Below are 21836 nucleotides of genomic sequence, written 5' to 3'. Positions count from 1 at the left end.
GAACATCATTCTTCTCTACTGAATCTGACATTCCTTGTCATAGTATCGTCCTGTTGCGGTGTTTTGGTCTGGTGCACCTCTCATAAGCTCTCCAACATGTGCCTGGCACGGATGTGGCATTAACACTGTCTGTTTAAACCAACTGTGCGTACGCTACTGTCACAATTACCATGAATGATCCACAGTTGACGCTACCATCATGCCAACACAACACCATGGCAGGGTGGTAAAGTGACGTGATTTAAGCAATCTCAACCACTCCACAAATAGGTGAATATTATTAAATGCAAAGAGCTGTGAATATTGCACCTCACAATATTTTCACTTTATCTACATTTTTCTCTTTTTTTGGTGCATTTGATAATGGTTTACCATGTCTGATATCTTTTCACATTTTCACAAATTGTACTAGAATTTTCATAACATATATTTACAAATCTTGTTGCCAGATACACTCCAATATAGCAATCTACACCCTCCCAATCACTCTACCATATCGACAGTACATGTATTTGTGTTTTCTTTATCTTTCTAAATCCCCCATCTCCTCCTTGCCCATAAATGTCCTCCGCGGCCAGTGTGACCACTGAATTGTCAGGACACCCTGTCTGCCTCAGCATTGCTGATCTCGTTAATCGTTGCCTGTCTCGAAGGGTACATGATGAGCAGAGCCTGTGACGGAGCTGTCCTGTGCTCACACTGACCCACAGCCAGTAATGGGAGGGAGAGAGAGATGGGTTATGTGGCTGTGATTATTATTTAACAGGTTCATTTATCAATAAAATTTCTTTTATTTATGTATTTCCATTGATTACATACAAAACAGGGAGACAGCATCATATCATTGGGTTTGGTACTGTACATTGAAAACATTTTTTTAGAATTAACTGAGGGAGAAGGAGCTGAGAATAACATTTCTCTGCACAGTACTACATGATCCGGGCTTAAGGTGAGACACAAATATGATTTTATATAGTCGCTGGGCTTATAAACATCACCGCATGTATTATATGACATAATTTTCTTACTTGAATGTGGCATGCTAGTAGGATGGATCTGGCCGAGCTTATTGTCATTTCTTAAATACATATTAAAATGGGGCACTTTACTTAACATATAATCTTTTTATACAATAAAGAATATTATGTATTTTTAATAATATAAAATATTTAAACTAACATTTCAATACTATAAAAACATATTTGATTTATTACGTTGCAAAGTTGTTTTTCTGAGACCTTTCCAAGCAGGAGGCTACTAATAAACCCAACAGAAAGGGAAATACGAATTTTACCCTAAATTCTGTGATTAGTATTTTGAAAGAGTTACAAAATCTTGCCTTTTGGGAGAATGAACAGGAGAACAGTTTTTTGCAGCTAAACAATAAGTATAAAAGTGCACTCTATGATTGGGTTTTCTGGACTCTTATACAGTTATTATGAGTATAGTGCAAAGTAACACAAATGCAATTGAAAAATATGAGTAGCAGTTGAGAGTCCTCCCTTTTTCTATTTAGAAAGTAGAGGTAGCTGTGTTTTTCTGATGGCGTTGTAGAAGAAAAACGCACACTGGGTAAGTGGTAACAGAGATATAATACATTCATGAGATCCCGTTTAATCAGATGCACCTACTTTACAACTAGACCCTACCTAGCTCTGCAGATCCAAGGGTGCTGTACACCGGAAACAAGGAGGTGTAGTTCAAACATGAACCACTCTACTTTGACCACGTCCACACATCAAGTTAGTCAGGACTACTCAAGTCTGGAAAATGTGTTAAGTATGACCAGAACAATTCCCTTTAAAAATTTAGCACTTTTATATATTTACGTGAGAGACAGCCATGTTTTTTTTTTTATATGCCAGGGCAAGTCAACACGATTTATAGTTTTTCATAAATTCTCCATAGTCTATCAGTGGCTTCTGTTTTTGTTCTAAGAGTGACCTCCAAACTGCTATCGTTTCATCAACGGCCAGGAACCATTAAATACACTGCTGCTGTGTTCTGTGGTTTCAGGGAAAAACCTGAAATGTACTTTCAGTAAAATATTTAAGGCTCACTGCCTTCTCCTATAGAATAGTGTAATAGAGTTGTGTTGTGTCCAATTCCCTTCCCTTTTCCCTGGCTACACTGTCAATGGCTTCAATAGTGCCTATAACGCACACACACATACAATAAACAAGCAATGACTCCACTCTAAGTGCAATTATGTCATTTAGATATTATTATATGTAATTTTAAGAGAAAAGCAGCCATTATATGGCAAAAAGGCATATGACCAGGATAAATGATAAACAGTATGATTATGTCAATGGGACAAGTGATGTATGTTGATTGCTGGCATGTTTTAGTAAACATATTGCTGCAAATACACAGAATGCATTTACCTGAACCAGGAACCAGGATATAATGACAGACACCCAGGGGTTTCCTCCTCGAGATGTCTTCTTGGCTGGAGATAGAAGTATTCCTGATAGAGACATAAAAACAACAGGGCTTATAAACAGGGTCTATGTATTTCTGTACATTTAGGTTTATTATGTGCAAATCTGTAAGTGTATGATACAAAGAAACATGAAAAAGCAGCAGGTGTGAGTAAATCCAGTAATAGAAAAGAATGCTAGCTCTGTGGGTCCTGTTTGTAAATACTTTGTGAACCATGAGATGTCTGCTATGTGTATTGTGGCTCCATCACCCCAATCCCTCCGACTCCTAAATCTCACCTCAACACAAATAGTATAACACACAAATATAGACGTACGTGTGCCATACCGCAAAATGAGAAGAAAAATTTTACTTTTGTTCATTAGAAGAGGCCACATTTGCTTGTCCACAGTCAAAAATTCTTGTTTTATTATTACTTTCTATTTACCAAGCGCCAACAAATTGCACAGTGCTGTCTAATTAATTGGGGCAGTTAACACATACACAACAAATATACATTAATACATACAGATATATCAGGAGTGGAAAACCCTGCCCGTGAGCAGCTATCCAGCCGTATGGTACTTTTATACAAAGTTCCAGGAATGGTGTATAAAAGTAACTTTTTCTTCTCTATTATTCATATTATTCACTTTTGAACATAGAACTTTAAATCAGAATATCAAAACGCTAACTACTGTTTCTGTCTAAACGACTGTAAAAGACAGAAACTTTGACAAAGGCGAAATGTGCAGAACAAAGCATTTCTCTTTTACACTGGTATAAGTCAATATTGGCTTTGATTAGCACATACTGTTACATGAGCTGTTAATGTCTGAGCAGAGTAACAAGAACACAGAATAATAGGACCAAGGAGCTATTAAAAGCAGAAATTGCTAGTTATGCCCGGCTATGGAATAGAGCAAAACAGCAATCTTCCTAATTGTAATGATGCACTGTATGTTTGATGTGTAATTTACAAGGTCTTGTGGTGATAAATCTGCATTTGGTTAAATGCAGAGAGGGAAAAAGCCGCACGCACGTACCGCACTGCATTAATTTCCCATCCCTGGCTCTTCCTGATATGAGCACAATGAGATGTTATGGAAATGGTTAAATGAACGAGAATGAGGGAAGCATTTGTGCATTAAGTGCATAAAGTGGCCAATATTTTATACACTTATACACTAGCGGGGACAGAAACAGCAGCTTTAAAAGCTTCCTTATTTACTTTAGTATTGTCGTCTGCCGTTAAGGGGTGTGTTGATCTAACACCCGCTTTAACAATTTAAATAATACAATGCTGAGTAAGAACACTGCTGTAAAACGCCTAGGGATACAGTAATCTCTTTTCTGGACTGCACCTCCCATCATCCTAAGCGTGGCATAGTTAACAGGACCTGTAGTCAAAGTGCTGGAATCCCACTACTTTGCCTTGGGATGAAAAGCTACAAGTAACCCCGATCATTATATGGGGTCAGGTTCAAAAAGTAAAGTTCACGGATGGCCCCTTACTCTCCAGAGCTACTCTGTCTGTCTATAGAATAACAAGCGGATAAAGGAATACATGAATAACAAATGGTAGAATGGCTTGCTGCAATCATTTTATAACCCCCCCCCCCCCAAATGAGTTTCTTTTTTTCCATTACTTTGTCATGGTTTAGAGTTACAAAGCTGGAAATATATTTTTTTTTTTTACAAGGACTCATGTGCAAGCTCCAATGTAGGCTACATGGAATAAGATATGTATTTTGGCAAAATTATATTTAAATCAGTTTACAGGGTAATGCGTTGGTTTGTTTAATTAGTGGTCTGGGGAAATATGCTATTAGGAGTGGCAAATAATAACAGATTTTATTAAAAAATTTTTTAATTTTCTGAATTTTCTCCTGAAACATCCAGAGTTAGTGGTAGGCACGGAACACACTTGCAGCAGTGCCTGGGACTAGTGGGAGTTGAAGTTCAGCGATATCCGGCGATGTTTAGTTTAGCGGTTTCAGGTATACTAAACTTGCATGAGACGGGACCTTATTTTCTCTCCCTATAAATTACTGTAGGTCTCGTTCTGCAGCCATTCATAGACCTGATTCAATGTTCTGCTCGTCTGGTTTTTATATCCATGCTTTTTAACCTAAATGATAGTATAATGTGCAAAACCATTGTATTATACTTTTCAAGACATATTTCCTCAGAAATAAAGAAACAAAATCAGCGGAGTTAATGATCCGCTCAAACAGGAATCCTCCAGCCCTGTTTGTAGGAATTTTCAATCGGCACGTCTGTCTTCCATCTGATGCTCTTCTCCAAGGACTCTGATGGGTTCTTGCTTAATACATATGTATTTTAAGCACTTATTTCACTGGAACGTACATTAATATGTAGAATCCTCATCATGTAAAATAGGATCCCGGTTGTGCTGATGGAATGAACATCAGTTTCTTTTTTCCTTCTTCTTAAAAAAAAAAAAATATACGAGACCCCAGAGTGAAAGCAGCAAAGAGTATTGGATCTTTTGTATATTAAATTATTGGTGGATTTTAAGAAAAGCTCATTTCAATACTAAGGCTTACAATGACCCATCTTTGATGGACAGAAATTTAACAAAAGGGGTTTGTAATTTTGGCCTTTCCCCCCTATTTTAGATTAATCATATCTTAACCTTAACCAAACAAGGCTAACATTTGGATACAATGAAGAAGGTGTTGATATAGTTATTGGAAGCATTAACTGTTTTCACAATGGTGTAAAAAGAACTATAGTCTTAGAAAGAGCCTTATTGTTACAGTTTACTCCTCCATTCTTTCTCAATATCGCTTACTGCTGAGGAGAAGAGGGACAGAAGACGGACACCAGAGTGCAGAGTTGGCTTCCATGAGCCAGCAAAGAAAAGCACTGATATTCATATCGCTCCAGTGATAGCTGGGAAGCCCTGCCAAAAAATAGAGAGGATTTGACAAGGACGTCCAGCACAGAGAGAGAGCTGCACTTGGTACAGATAAGGAGAAAACTTTAATTGGAAAGTGTCATGAAAGAAAAGACCTGAAGAGTAAACTGTAAACCTAACCTAACCTGCATTTTATTTATACAGCAACATGGTCACTGTAGAGTCCGTATTACCGCAGGGAGAGTTGTTACATATCCCTTGTAATGGGATGTTTGTTAAATACTACCTGACATATTGGATATTTACACCAACAGTCAATGGCCTATCAGTTATCAAAACATTCATATCATACTGTATATCCACCAATTGTTCTGGTTTAAGCTCTCCCAGAAACTCTATACACTAGCTGCAGATAAAGGGATGTCATAATGATTTTCATATTAAAGTCTCCTAAAGGCACAGCATATTATAGTACTGTATTATAAGATTTTACCAGAAATGCTTTTACAATACAAAAATCTCCTATAAACTGCAAAAAAATAGTTATTTTTTTTATTGGGCCAACACAGAAACAATGTAAAGCTACATAAACTTTTGGGACCTTCTTCCTATGGGGTAATGTGGCTATTGCAGTTCTACTTCTAACCATTTTTATAAACAAAAAAGTTTGGAATAGAGAACAAATACATGCTATGTTTGATAAAAGAAATTGGTTCCACGTGTCTTATTTTACCAACTCAACAAGATAAGCTACTCAATAACATTGTAACGTGACCATTTAGAAAGCTTGGTCTTTGTTTGGGCTTATGACAGCAACAGCCCTCCATAGAACCATACAAACGAGCTGAAAAAACAGTGTTATATCTCAGCCCAATGGGCACAGCAGATTTGTGGCTCCAGGATCCTTCTCACAGATGGTATAGCGAGGGAGCGGACTGCATGTAGACACTTCACACTGTCATAGAAGAAACAAAGGCACAAATATCCCAACTCCCACATGGGTTCCCCACATAAACCCAGATATACTAATGCCTGGGAATAGTTTAGTTTACATTCACCCATTTACATTAACACAGTGTGATGTTACTCTGCAACAGAGTAATGCTTAAATAATATAGATTGTGTCTTAAATCTTCAAGGCTTTAAACATAACCTGAAACAGAACAGCATGGTTTTGGCGTGATTTGCCCACAATGAGAAGTTTATGGAACTCAAACATGTTTAAAGCGGAATGTTTTATTAAAATGTCTTCCCCAGATCCAAGACAACAAAGTCAGTACATAAAGAGCTTGTCATTCCATGCCCGACGCAGTAATACTCCATCATGCTAAACTTTGCAGGTGCTGAAGAGGTCTGCAGATAAAGGGGAGATATAATGCCAGGTCACAGGGTAAGGCAAGCTCTTAATTTACTGGGCAATGCCCAACCACCTTTCCAGAGAAAAGATTTTATCCTCCTGAAATGATGAATATCCAGTATAAGAGGGAAACGGGCAATAGGGAGCCCTGGAGTGGGATACGTAAACCTGACTAAAAAACATTAACGTCACTGATTATACTGACGGCTCTCCTGGTCACTGGATTTAATTTTTCAATGAACTATCAATGTAGGTTAACACCAGAGTTAAAAATGTGAGAGGAATGGTTGCAGTGATGTGACAGATGAAATGCAAAACTTAGTTTCAAAGGGAAGTATACTGGGCATTTGTGTTATGTTATAGTCCCCAGTTTGTCATTTAAAGAAAATGTATTATTAGGAGACGGTTATGCAGAATCACTTGAAAACAAATTCTGCTTTGATAAAATGGTAAGGTGCAGTTTGTGAATGAAATCCTGCTACTCTCACCCTGCTGCACTGTAGACCATTATGCACTTGTCCCCCAACCCCTCAATTACCCATTTGTAGAAGCTCAGGATGTTTGATCGGTGTGTGTGTAAATTATATCTTTCATATGAATTCATTTGTGCAAATCAGGTGGCCTGATTTGGACATCCGAAAAGTTGGAGGGTATGCCTTACAATGCTTACTAATCAAAAAAAACTTAATATGCCCCACTAACCAGCCACACCTGCCTTTGTCATACTACATGCTGTGAGCCATCTAGAAGTTGTATAAAGAGGTTCTCCACTAGGTACAATTAAACTAAGAGTAGAGCATGCATGGTAGAGCTGCCAGAAGCCTTTACTGTGTCAATGCCACAAAAAAAGGCTACAATACAAAAAAGGTTACAATATGCCTGACAACACCTTGACACGACTCACAGCTTCTGGCACACTGTCATTTGGAGTGATGAGACCAAAATAGAGCTTCATGGTCACAACCATACGCGCTATGTTTGGAGAGGGGTCAACAAGGCCAAGTTGACAATAAGCACAAGGCCAAGTTGACCCTTCAGTGGTTACAGCAGAAAAAGGTGAAGGTTCTGGAGTGATCATCACAGTCTCCTGACCTTAATATCATCGAGCCACTCTGGGGAGATCTCAAATGACTTTGCATGACCTGGAGGCTATTTGATGAATAGGCAGATATACCACCTGCAACAATTTGGGGCCTCATAGACAACTATAACATAAGACTGCATGCTGTCATTGATGCTAAACGGGGAAATACACAGTATTAGAAACCAAGGGTATGCAGACTTTTGAACAGGGGTCATTTCATTTGTTTCTTTGTTGCCATGCTTTGTTTTATGATTGTGCCATTCTGTTATAATCCACAGTTGAATATGAATCCCATAAGAAACAAAAGAAACTCATGTTTTCTTTAAAAATGGTGCATATATAACCAATCCTCCAAGTGTATGCAAACTTTTGAGCACAACTGTAGCTATAAAAATCAGACCCATTGTGATTTTAAAACACTGTAACACTTCCAAATAAAAGAATATTCTAGTTTCCCCTCTTCCACCTGTGTGCGACATTTACAATGAAGAAGTGAACTATAAGCTATTATATGCATTTGTACAGAGAAAACCTATTGATTCATTGTGTGTTCTATTGTGATGGCAGTAGCCTTTATTTATATAGCATTTACTTCTCTGACCATGTGTCTCAGTTGAAGGGATTATCTTTCCATCACTTGCTCTACTTTGTTACATTGTTTATTTATACATTTGCCCATATCCTTTCTGCCAAACAAAACAGAAGACATGAACTTCATGGAGTTTCAGTGAATAAGAAAGCCAAAGATAACTGCCATGCCACATGAGGACAAAGACAATTACTATGGATTTGATACAGGTGCTCTAAAAAGCTACTATGAACCAGGTCTGAGACAATACAATGCTATTACAAAAACCAACCATGTCCGACGCAACACCAAAAGAGTGTTCCACAAGTCAAATGTAACAGAAGTGAGATGTGAGAGCTAAAGAGGATCATGGCCATATATTTCTGTGGACCACTAACTTTTTATAGACAGATTATAGTGTACTTAGTGCCATTGGAAACACATAGGTGTTTCTTTTGTCCAGATCTACTCTATTAAAACCCAAAATATGGGTTACATAGAATTACATAGTGTCAACCAAAGTGCACAAAACAGATTCGATACATAATGCATAACACATAAAAAAAATTATAGTTTTTTGCCCATATATTCACTTGTAGGATTTAGTTTGGTTGCTCCTCTAAATTTGAAATACATTTCCATCCATGTTAAATAAGTTTAGACATTGTGATCTCTTAATTCGGGCTTTGTGAGGATAAAATATACATGTATACGGAAAGAAAGGAGCTCTTGGAGGTAATCTTCGTGAGAGTACTCTAATCAGAACAAGAGGTTTCAAGATGCCGAGACGCAGAGCTGTGTTATTATCAACTGGAGTTCTGGCTGGGGTGGGGGCTCATTTTCTCCTGAGTAATGAGAACTTGTCTGGGCAGATAGAGCCCCCCTCGGAGAGGCTGTCAGGCTTAGGAGAGTCAAACTTTTATGAAAGATCTCCGTCGTAGTTTCCATGCATACATTCTACATTCTAAATACAATATACATTCTATAATGCATATGTATTGTACGGCCTACGTGCCAGTCGCTGGGGTAATACGTACAATCTAAATCAAAACATTGTCATCATTTTATTTTATGTACAATAGCTAGAAGCGGCTCATACCCACTGAACTGTAACATATGATCAGCTATTATGCGTTTCATGGTATTACTAAGCAGGGTTGAACAGTGAGTGGCATTTTTCCACCTAGATATTATTAATGTATAGCTATTTTTGTTATTATTATGGAATCGTTTCCCTGCTAGTGCCAAACCGGGCACTTATTACAATAGTGGAGTTAATCAGATGGTTTATTTGTCCCGTTAAAAATAATGTGACTTTTGAATCTTTGCGACGTGATACAGACAAAGTTAATAAGCATTATGTTTACAATACTTTGGGGGAGGGGGAATCAAGCCTGTTTTGTTTCAATAATGGTTTAGTTGCAGTAAAATGACATTTAATATCTCTTCATACATACTTCTAGCACCCTAACCTGCATGCCCCCGAATCCCTTCTTCCTCTTTGCCTGTTCATTATACATTAATTAAGAAATAACAGATTTTGCATTTTTAAGAGAATGAAAGGAGCTCAGATAGTTATTTTGTATTAATGTGAAATTGTTAATTAATGAAAACGACCAATACAAATTAAACTAGGACCGACATCTAGATTATTATTTAAACATCCCTTTGAAACATAGACGTTGCTGCTTTCTGTGGCTCACAAACAGCACTTACCAAAGAGATCATCCTTTGCCAAAGCGTACAAGATGCGGGAGGCTCCGATCAGGTTGCTCATGGAGGCTGACAGGGTAGAGCAGTAAATCCCTATGGTGACAAAGGGGTGCCAGATATTGATGTCCCGCAAAAAACCATAGTTGTACAGTAAGAGATTCCTGTGGAACGGGAAAGAGAGCAAATGGTTTTTGAAAATTGTGGATCTCAATGATTTGATAAGCAGTTTACCGAGAGTACATTTTTATTGATGTCATTACAAGAATGGGTTTGTTGCAAATATTTTCTGTATAGCCCAGAATATGAACCTGATTCAAATTGCAACGGAAAGCTACATTTAAAAATAAGTTGTATGGCGAGCCTGTTCACACTATGATCTGCTGAGGTTGCTGTAGAGGGATTCAGAAGAGTAGGGCTACTAGATAAAAGAGAAGGGCTAGGGCACACAAGTATTAGAATACATTTAAAAAGTTGCTAAACTTAACTTATTAAGATACCATTTATTCAATGACAGTCATACTGCAATGCAGCAGTGCTAACTTTAGTGAATGACTTCCCTAGCTGGGTTTAAAGGAGCGATAGCTGGATTACAGACAGCTGGTGGAACTACAAATTCTCTGCCAGAGGTGTGCTGTGGAAGCCATCACAAGAAATGTAAATTGAAGTTTTATATCATACCAACAGCCCTCCATAGAACCATACAGACAAACGAGCTGGCAATGACGACTCCTACTCAAATTTAATGTCAGTGCCCCGAAAACAGTGTTATATCTCAGCCCAATTGGCACAGCAGATTTGTGGCTCCAGGATCCTTCTCACAGATGGTATAGCGAGGGAGCGGACTGAATGTAGACACTTCACACTGTCATAGCAGAAACAAAGGCCCAAATATCCCAACTCCCACATGGGTTCCCCACATAAACCCAGATATACTAATGCCTGGGAATAGTTTAGTCAAATAATCTTTAATTACATAAAACTGGGATTGACTGCTTAAAGTTCTTTCTTCCTTTTTAATTATACAACCAGTAGCAGCAGGAAAGTGACGTTAACTCTTACCCTGTCATTGATCGCCATTTTGAAGTTCAACTTCAATGGAAGTAGTGGAGCCACATCCTATTTTCACAGTTTATATTATTCAAAAGTGCTTCTAGCACCAGCCACATGTAGAACCCCACCTTGGCATTTTCTTATTTTTTATTTGGATTTCATGTAGTGGACATACACAAAACAGTCCAAATTGGTGAAGTGAAATGAAGAAAATAAAAAAGAGAGAAGTGGTGTGTGCATATGTATTCACCCCCTTTACTATGAAGCCCTAAATAAGATCTGGTGCAACCAATTACCCTCTGAAGTCACATAATTAGTTAAATAAAGTGTCACATGATCTCAGTATATATAGACCTGTTCTGAAAGGCCCCAGAGTCCGCAACACCATGAAGACCACGGAGCTCTCCAAACAGGTCAGGGACGATGTTGTGGAGATGTACAGATCAGGGTTGGGTTCTAAAAAAAATATCTGAAATGTTGAACATCCCACGGAGCACCATTAAATACATTATTAAGAAATGGAAAGAATACGGCACCACAACAAACCTGCCAAGAGGGGTCCGCTCACCAAAACTCATGGACCAGGCAAGGAGAGCATTAATCAGAGGGGTGGCAATGATGCCATAGATAACTTTGAAGAAGCTGCAAAGCTCCACTGCAGAGATTGGAGTATCTGTCCATAGGACCACTTTAAGCCATACACTCCACAGAGTTGGGCTTGACGGAAGAGTGGCCAACAAAAAAATGTTGTTTAAGGGAAAAAATAAGCAAACATGTTTGCTGTTCGCAAAAAGACATGTGGGAGACTCAACAAACATATGGAAGAAAGTAATCTGGTCAGATGAAACTAAAATTGAGTCTTTGGACTGGGAGATTCACCTTCCAGCAGGATAATGACCCTAACTATAGTGCTAAAACAACACTCAAGTGGCTTGAGGGGAAACATTTAAAGGTCTTGGAATGGCCTAGTTAACCCCTTCAATCCCAGGGGTTTTTGGTACCTCAAAGCCCGGAGCAATTTTGCCGTTTTTGCGCTATGTCGGTTCAGGATTATTCTCTTTTCCTGTGAATAATGTACCATGTACCATAGTTCCATGTAAACTATATATTGTTTTTTCAAGGAGAGATAGAGCTTTCTTTTGATACCATAGTTGGATGATTAGCTGAAAATTTAGAATGAGAATTTTTTTTTTGTATTTTTTATATATTTTTTTTTACACAAAAATAGTTAGAGGTCTTCTTAGGGACCTCCTGAACATGCCAGTGATGTCACAATGACATCACAGCTCACATTATTATTTTTTTATTATTTATATTATTTTAATAATTTTTTTACTATTATTTTTTAAATGAATAAACTTTTTTTTTCTGGTTTTCTGTTTCAGGACGGGAGGGGGAGTGAGAGACATGGTTTCTCACTCCCCTCCCCGCGATCCCCCTGCACCGATCACACTGTGATCTCTATGCAGGTCCTCACAGACGTGCATAGAGATCGCAGCGTCTGTGCCTCATCGGAGGACAAGATATCCCCTGCAGGGGATATCCTGTCCTCCGATGACCTTCTGGGTTACGTCAGCAGTGACGCAACCCGGAAGGGAATGCCTGATCGCGCGATCGGGCAGTTTGAAATGTAACAACTTTCCGGCTTTCATGCCGGAAGCTGTTACAGCAGATCGGACAGCAGAAAGCCAGCGATGCCGGCTTCTGCTGTCAGTGGGGAGTCCAGGATGTCAAACGACAGCCTGGTCTCCCGTGCAGCGACAGGGATGTGTCCCTGACGCTGCAAGAAGGGCTGAACGTACCGGGACGTCCATAGGGGTTCTTAATAGGCGTTTTTTGGACATCCCGGTACGTCTATAAGGTATTGAAGGGGTTAAAGCCCAGACTTCAATCGAGAATCTATGGTATGACTTAAGATTGCAGTACACCAGCGGAACCCATCCAACTTGAAGGAGTTGGAGCGGTTTTGCCTTGAATAATGGCTAGTGGCTAGATGTGCCAAGCTTATAGAGACGTACCCCAAGAGACTTGCAGCAGTAATTGCTGCAAGAGGTGTCTCTACTAAGTATTGGTTTGGAGAGAGGTGAATAGTTCTGTTTTTTTGTCTTATTTCTTGTTTGTTTCACAATAAAAAATATTTTGCATTGTCAAAGCGTTAGGCATGTTGTATAAATCAAATGATACAAAGCCCCAACAAATCCATTTTAATTCCAGTGAATACTGTTTCAAGGCACTGTATCCTCTGGAGATCCCTGTATCATCCCACACCATCCATTGATAAGAAAAGGAATTAGAGCCTCCTTAATTATGTTGTGATTCTAATCTTTTGATTATCAAAGCATATGTACAACAAGTTCCTTATAATTAAAACTTTAAAATGCTATTGATCACATTATTCTCATATTGAATGGTCCTTATTCTGTTGACTCCTTTTTACAGGATGTTATCTAGCTAATAAAAAGACATAAAGAAGAGCGCATACAACTTTAATCTACTTTATTACAAACTGAGTATGTGATACAACTAAATAAAATAGAACCTCTTTAAAATTAACGATGTGTCCCTTTCCACTGCTTAAAGTTCCTTATTCTACTATGTAAACATCAAAAGCAATATCTAAAAGCCTGTTTGAAACATTCTCAGTCAGGTAAAAGGGATGTAAAAAAGATATAAACTCATGAATAATATGTTTTACTAGTTAAAGACACCTGAAGATTTGATGCATGTTATACACGTGTAAATAAATAAAGATGAATAAAAGATAAATAAAGTTTTTACAACTTTTGGTCTAAATTAAGTCTGCACATTGTATTAGCTTATAATCAAGATTTTACTGCAGGTACATAATATTGAAATATTCTTTTTATTTGCATGTGCTAAAAAAATATTTAATAAAATATGCATTTTATTATTGTTTTGTTTAGCATGTCATATGATTATATTTGTTTTTTTTTCAGTGCTTCGCTGTAAAGTGAAAAATAGGTGGTTGGTGCCAACGTGCCCAAGTGAGGGCCACAATGGAATCCGAACCTTCAAAGGCCTGCGCTAGGGCTAGGTGTTCTTGGTATCTCTCCAGACAGAAGGCCCAGTGAAGTCTTCAAAAGGGTACCCGACCTCCCCCATTGAAATCTGAACATCAGGCTGAATTGAATTGTGTTAAAAACAAAACAAAAAAAATGCCATTAAGGCCTCAGCCATAAGCGTGGCATCATACAAATTATCTGCATTGTTGGTCAGCCTAAAAGTGACATAAAAAAAATATATTGCTGGAAAATCAATGAGAATGCTTTCAGCGCATGTGCACTGGGGTCTCGACAGACCCCCACCCTCAGCATCCTCCGAGCCAGTGCTGGAGCTGGCTGTAGGTAAGTATTTCACGTGCATGAAGATGTGCTATTGGAAAGCATATAGTTAGGGATGGGGAAAGGGGCAAAATCATGTAGGGAATTCTGCCAATACAATTCAATTAAATAATAGTCAAGCTATCTATATGCTATCATCTGCATTAAAGAGCTTGTTAACTGTCAATGTGCATTAAAAAAAGATCATTAATTCTGCTATGTTGATTTTGCATCTAAGCATTAAATAAGCTATCCCCTCTAATACACCTTCAGGCATTACTTATACTGTGGGGAGGTCAAAGATTCCGTTTCCTCTATTAGGAATAATCTGAGCCAAGGCAAAACAAGCTTTCATTTCATTCTGCGAATAAAATATCATAGAAGAAAAAAAATGCCAATAAATAAATAAATAAAAACACTAGATTAATCTACCATTAAATTTGATCCAAGGTCTAGCAGGTAAAAGGTTAAAATGAAGAAAATGTGAACATTTTTACTCGTAACAAAAATACCAATATGAATGACATACACAGGGGTCCCTGCATGCTGGTGAATTATTGCTGTGCATTAAGATATTAGGACATGACAGCTATAATTGTAGCCCATTTCAGTCCCTTTCTTGCTAATCAAAAGAGCAGAAATAAATGTTATTTATGAGTGCACTTTCCCGCAATGGAAATCAGTGGGGGTGCAATGCAGCCCCCATTGCCCTCTCCACTCTGCTCCTGCGAGTCATATGAGAATCATATTGCCCCCCTCCCCTTAGGAGTCAGGAATAATAGTGCAGACCACTTTAATGACAAACACAGTAACCAACGTTGGAACAGCTCTAAATAATACAGGCCTACGGGACCTGCACAAAGCCTTGGAGCTAAATTGACCCAGAAAGCTGACAATTATCCACTCGCTCAAGGGCCATGCGCGACACCTGCTAGCGAATGGTAGTAACAGGTCCAAGAATGATCATCCCTTCTTTTACCGTAAGAGATAAAATTGGTGACAAGCCATTTGTGAATTTGTGAACATTTTTTTAATGAAATGTGCACATTATATATCATTAATTCAATTTCTAAGCACAATAATGATAAAGATCGACTGACGCAAGGTGGGATTCTTCACATGCCCTCAAACACACAGTTGATTTAATAAATGCTTATTTACTTTCTTTTATCCTTTAAATTTACTATTCACGTAATATTAATTCAGTAATACATTGTACACATTATATTTCTTTTATGATGATGGACATAGCTGGTGCTTAGATTTTATGAAAACCTACAGCTGCCCCTGCAGGAGTGTTTACTCACGAAAGCTGCTTTATATACAGTGCTGCAAGTATCTTCCCGATTTCTTCTATTTTTGCTTATTTGTCACATTTAACTGGTTTTGATCATCCAACTAATTTTAATATAAGACAAAGAGAAAGTGAGTAAAGACAAAAATGCAGAGTAAATTAAAACCTGTATCACTCATGTAATTGCCTCCCTGAATCTAATAACTGGTGGTGCCACCCTTGGGGGCAATGTTTGTGATAACTGGCAATGAGTGTTTACCATCACTGTGAAGGAACTTTGGTCACTCTTCTTGGCAGAATTGTTTTAATTCAGCCACATTGGAGGATTTTCGAGCATGAACTGTCTTTTTAAAGTCATGCCACAGCATCTCAATCAGATTTAAGTCAGGAATTTAACTAGGCCACTCCAAAACCTTCATTTTGTTTCTTTTGAGTCATTCAGAGGTGGACTTGCTTGTGTACTTCGGATCATCGTCCTGCCCAACCCAGCTACTTATGAGCTTTAGGTCAAGAAGCGATAGCCAAGCATTCTCCTTCTCCGTGTCTGACGGTTGGTTTGATTTTCATGTTGAGGAATGCGGTGATGTAACGAGAACAAGGTCTTCCAGCCATACCAGGGAAGGATCAACCCTATCCCAAGTTTTCTCCATTTGTAGATAATGGTCTCACAGTGGTTTGCTGGAGTACTAGATCATTAGAAATGGCTTTGTAACACTTTCCAGACTGATAGATGTCAATGATTTTGTTTATCCAAAATAAAGAAGCAGAGGCTCAGCACTCAAATGATAAGGTGAGTTTATTTCACGCAGGCAACGTTTCGACGCACAGGTCTTTCTCAAGCCTTATCATCTGTTCTTGAATTTCTATAGACCGCAGAATTATGTGTTGCTTCTTGAGACCTTTTAGCCTACTTCACTTTGCAAGACACTTTAAATGTAATTGATGTTTAAATTCAGCTGGACTGGCAGTAATCATGCCTGGGTGTGTCTAGTTAACAATTATTAATTAAATTTGGTTAATTGGTTGGTTTAGTAACTATGGGGGAATTAATCCTTCACATAGGGCCAGGTATGGTTGAATAGCTTTTTTCCTTCTATACATGAAATCATTTAAAAACTGCCTTTTGCGTTTTCTTAGGTTATTTTTGTCTAATATTAAAATTAGTTTGATGATCTGAAACATTTAATGTGTGACAAATATGCAAAAAAAAAAAGAAACCAGGAAAGGGGCAAATACTTTTTCAACTGTAAAACAATGCTTGAAGGAGGTTCACAAACATTTACTTTGTACAGTGCTGAATATTTTGTACAGTGCTGAATATGTATATTAGTTTTTAAGAAATTGTAATAAAAGCATTTCTGACTGACTCCCTCTACAACACAAAGAACCAAGTCCAGTTACAACTACATGGATGCATTATCTTTTTGCAATCTATCCATTATGTTGTGGAACTGGTTATCATAGTCAGCAATATACCGCATTTGCAGGAATGCGCAATTAGTATCGCCCGACGCCCGGGACATGCAGTTCCGGGGCCGGGCAGGCAGCAGGGTTAGGATACAGATCCCCCGCAGCGCTGCAGGGGACCTGTATCCTACTCTCCGATGCGCTCAGACAGCCTCCCCTGCCAGCACTTTCCACGGGGGCAGTGCCGGCACGGGAGATTGTCTAAGCGCATCGTTCACCGGCAGCGGCGATGCACGTAAACAACCTCTGCTGCCAGCACGTCTGCACGAAGTGCTTTATCAATATCCCTTGCCGGGAATTCCCACGGGGGGAGTCCCGGCAAGGAAGATTGTTAAAGCACTTCGTGCAGACATGCCGGCAGCAGAGGTTGTTTATGCTTGCATCACCGCAGCCGGTGAACGTCTGCGCGATGTACGTTAACAATCTTCCTTGCCGGCACTTCCCACGGTGGAAGTGCCGGCACCGGAAGTTGAATACGCGTACTGCGTAGATGTCCCCCGCCGGCCCTGCAAGACCCCGGGGAGTCTGCACCGGTAAGTCTAGAGGAGGGGGGGCACATATTGGGGCAGAGTGGCAGCATATCTCGGGGGGGGGTAGAGTGGCAGCATATCTGTTCCACTGAGTGTTTTTTTTTACACTCCTACCTAACTTTTAGGGTGTGGCCTGTATCCGGGTGCGGCCTATAATCGAGCCAATACGGTATTTATCTTCAGCACTGCCTGAGGTCAGACCCAGCATAGCATCTCTGGCCACCTCCTTCATGGCTTACTGTGGATCTTCGAGATATATTGTCCTATTAAGAACACGCGGCACCTGGGAAGAGCATCCTATGGAGGCTGTACAGGCTCAGTACAGCCCTCTATTGGACTTGTAACCTGCCCGCTGAGCAGCACAATAGCTGTTGGAAGGTGAGGGATTTGATTTGACCAAAACCAAAGATTCGTACCCATAATGCAATCTATGAGGCCAAGCATCAAAGAGTTTTTTGACTGCTTTTAACGCAGGCAGCTTTTACAACTTATTAATATGGTCTATACTATTTCATCGCTTGTGTTTTAGATTAGCCTTCAGCAGCCTTACAGTAATGAGCACATTACATGTTGATTCCTCCTCAATCACCAAGCTAATTTTCATGTCATTTGCTATGGCAGAATACATGTGACAGAAAATACAGATGCAATCCTACCAATAATCAACCACAGTGAAAACATGAAAACTCATGAAAAATCTCATTCTTGTTGTTTCTGTGTCATCACCTTTGCATCTAATCAGATTTTAAGCACCTTATTTCAGTTTTAACAATTGCTTTTTTAATAGGCCCAAAATAAAAATCTACAAATAGGCAATTACTTTTTCTGAAAAAACCTTTACCCTGTAAGAAAATAAAAGAATAGAAAAGATCTGATGGCCACACAGTTGTGTGCTGGATACAAGATCCTCCTTTCTTCTTTGTACTTTTTAAATGTTTAAATCTTTTTTTTTATAGATAACTCAGCCGGATTCTCATACACCTTTCTGCATATTGCCTATTCCTAAAATGAAAGCTTCATGGTTTATTCATTTGACTGATTTTTAACTCTGATTTCCCAAAGGAGAGCATTTTGCATGAGAAGTTTTAAGTCTTCATCCTGTAGGACTCCTATGCGCTGTTTATGGATTAGTATACGGAATCCATATAACTGCTACCCGTTAAGGAACATGTACTATTCAATAGTCTTTTTCACCTTTCATACTTAGCTTAAAAATGGAAAGAAACTTGAATATATTGTCACAGTTTCCTCTGACATTAGTAACATAGTAACATAGTTCATAAGGTTGAAAAAAGACCAAAGTCCATCAAGTTCAACCTATATACATATTGTGTCCCTACTGTGTTGATCCAGAGGAAGGCAAAAAACCCTTATGAAGCAGATGCCAATTGCCCCATACCAGGGGGAAAATTCCTTCCCGACTCCAAATATGGCAATCAGAATAAATCCCTGGATCAACGTTCTGTCCCTATTAATCTAATATCCATAACTTGTAATATTGCTTTCAAGAAACACATCCAGGCTCCTTTTGAACTCTTTTATTGAGTTTACTATTACCACTTCCTCTGGCAGAGAGTTCCATAATCTCACCGCTCTTACTGTAAAGAACCCCCGTCTGTGCTGGTGTAGAAACCTTCTTTCCTCCAGCCGTAGAGGATGTCCCCTTGTTATAGATACAGTCCTGGGTATAAATAGGTCCTGGGAGTGATCTCTGTACTGTCCCCTTATATATTTATACATAGTTATTAAGTCCCCCCTAAGCCGTCTTTTTTCCAAACTAAATAACCCCAATTCTGATAATCTTTCTGGGTACTGTAGTCCTCCCATTCCCCTTATTACTCTGGTTGCCCGTCTTTGAACCCTCTCCAGCTCCACTATATCTTTCTTGTACACTGGTGCCCAGTACTGTACACAGTATTCCATGTGTGGTCTGACTAGTGACTTGTACAGGGGTAGAATTATTTCCTTGTCGTGGGCATCTATGCCCCTTTTGATGCACCCCATGATTTTATTTGCCTTAGCAGCAGCTGCCTGACACTGGTCGCTACAGGTAAATTTACTGTTAACTAAAACTCCTAAGTCCTTTTCCATGTCAGTCGTCCCCAGTGTTTTCCCATTTAATACATATTCCCAGCCTGGATTTTTCTTCCCCATGTGCATAACCTTACATTTATCTGTGTTGAACCTCATCTGCCACATCCCAGCCCAAGCCTCCAACCTATGCAGATCCATTTGTAATCGTGCGCTGTCCTCTATTGTGTTAACCACGTTACAGAGCTTAGTATCGTCTGCAAAGATTGATACTTTACTATACAATCCCTCTACAAGGTCATTAATAAATATATTAAAAAGAATAGGACCCAAAACTGACCCCTGTGGTACCCCACTAGCAACAGTCACCCACTCAGAGTATGTACCATTAATAACCACCCTCTGTTTCCTATCACTGAGCCAGTTACTTACCCACATACACACATTCTCCCCCAGCCCAAGCATTCTCATTTTATGTACCAGCCTTTTATGTGGCACCGTATCAAATGCTTTGGAAAAATCAAGATATACGACATCCAGCGATTCACCCCGATCCAGTCTTGAGCTCACCTCCTCATAAAAGCTGATCAGGTTAGTTTGACAGGACCGATCCCTTGTAAACCCATGCTGATATGGAGTCATACACTTATTTTCATTGAGATACTCCAAAATAGCATCTCTTAGGAAACCCTCAAACAGTTTACACACAACAGAAGTTAAACTAACAGGCCTATAATTCCCCGGGTCACTTTTTGTCCCCTTTTTGAATATTGGCACAACATTTGCTATGCGCCAGTCCTGGGGAACAGACCCTGTCACTATAGAGTCCTTGAATATTAGAAATAGGGGTCTGTCTATTACATTACTTAACTCCCTTAGAACGCGGGGGTGAATGCCATCTGGACCTGGTGATTTGTCTATTTTGATTTTTTTTAGGCGGCACTGCACTTCTTCCTGCGTTAGACAGGATTGCATTTTTTACTTTATTTATAAATTCTGTTGTTATTCATTTAATTCCAAGGGACTCATCTCCTTCTTTCTCTTTATCTCCCTCTCCTGGCTCCCTTTGGCACTTGGTATAAGAACTCACACCAGGTGATGTTACTGCTTCTCCCGGCAGCGGCTTGTCTGATGGTAAAGTCACTTTATCGACTGGGAGCTGTTAAACAGCCTGTGATTATCTGGAGGAAAGTCAGTCAGCCTCGAATGGATGTGACAAGAATGACTGCATTTTAGGTGTTCCTTGCTGAATCTTGGCTTCGCTTCTTACACTCAAAATAAATACCAGTCTGCAAGGGGCTTCTACCTTAGGGGCATGTTTAAGTTCTATTTTTTGCTGTTCTTATCCTTGCTGCATATTAAAAACTGCAAATGCATACTGCTGAAGAGCAATGTATACTCTGATACATCAAATGACCATACCTTGCTCTACTTTTAAATATCTTGGGATATCATCTCCTTATCATTATAATTATTATGCTTAGAACTTTAATTTGATGTTCAGTTGATATATAATGTGCATATTTTATAGTACCCTGACATGTAAGATAATTAAAGGTCCACAGCATAAAATATAGATATAAAGCAGAATAACTACACCAAGTACAGCATTTATTAAAGTACTTGGAACATACCGTAGTAGCTAAGTCAGGAGTTGCTAAAGGGACTTTAAAAAAAAAAAAAAAAAGAAGCATGGCCTTTCATTATCTCACATTCTGGAGTCCTTGAAGAATTGTTTTTTTCTTTTTCTCTCCAAAGCCTTTACAAAAACACTAGAAGAACGTAATCTAATCTGTAGGTTCATATGGTATATATCATATACAAAATGCCGAACGTGTTCACTTTTGGCAAGTGCTATTTGCTATTAGCATATTTTAAGGAATTTAAATGAGAATCTATAACAGGGCTTGACAATTAGTAGAGAAGTAAAAGCCAGAGAGATAAATCTGAGCTTACTTGGTATTTTTGTAGAAGCAAGAAAGAAGTGTACTCATACAGATCAATATAAAACAGGGCAAAAAGTTAGTCAGACCTAAAAAAGACCCATAGCTACCTAACTCCTGGGATTTATCAAGACGTGCTTGATCATATTT

General features: G+C 38.9%; 1 protein-coding gene across 1 annotated transcript in view; it reads right to left on the bottom strand.

Annotated features, from left to right (window-relative positions):
• LOC149302263 (solute carrier family 12 member 9-like) overlaps positions 1-21836 on the bottom strand; it is a 111379-nt gene that overhangs the window by 45107 nt on the left and 44436 nt on the right. The window contains exons 7-8 of the mRNA XM_089482619.1: positions 10034-10191; positions 2388-2470 (exon numbers count right to left, since the gene is read on the bottom strand). Of these exons, the coding sequence (XP_089338745.1) occupies positions 2388-2470; positions 10034-10191 (241 nt within the window). The remainder of the gene's footprint in view (positions 1-2387; positions 2471-10033; positions 10192-21836) is intronic.

The sequence above is a fragment of the Sceloporus occidentalis genome, unplaced genomic scaffold, assembly GCF_023333645.1.
Source record: "Sceloporus occidentalis isolate IW3139 unplaced genomic scaffold, rSceOcc1.0.p SCAF_19, whole genome shotgun sequence".
Classification (NCBI taxonomy): domain Eukaryota; kingdom Metazoa; phylum Chordata; class Lepidosauria; order Squamata; family Phrynosomatidae; genus Sceloporus; species Sceloporus occidentalis.
This window is presented reverse-complemented; position numbering and strand designations above follow the sequence as displayed.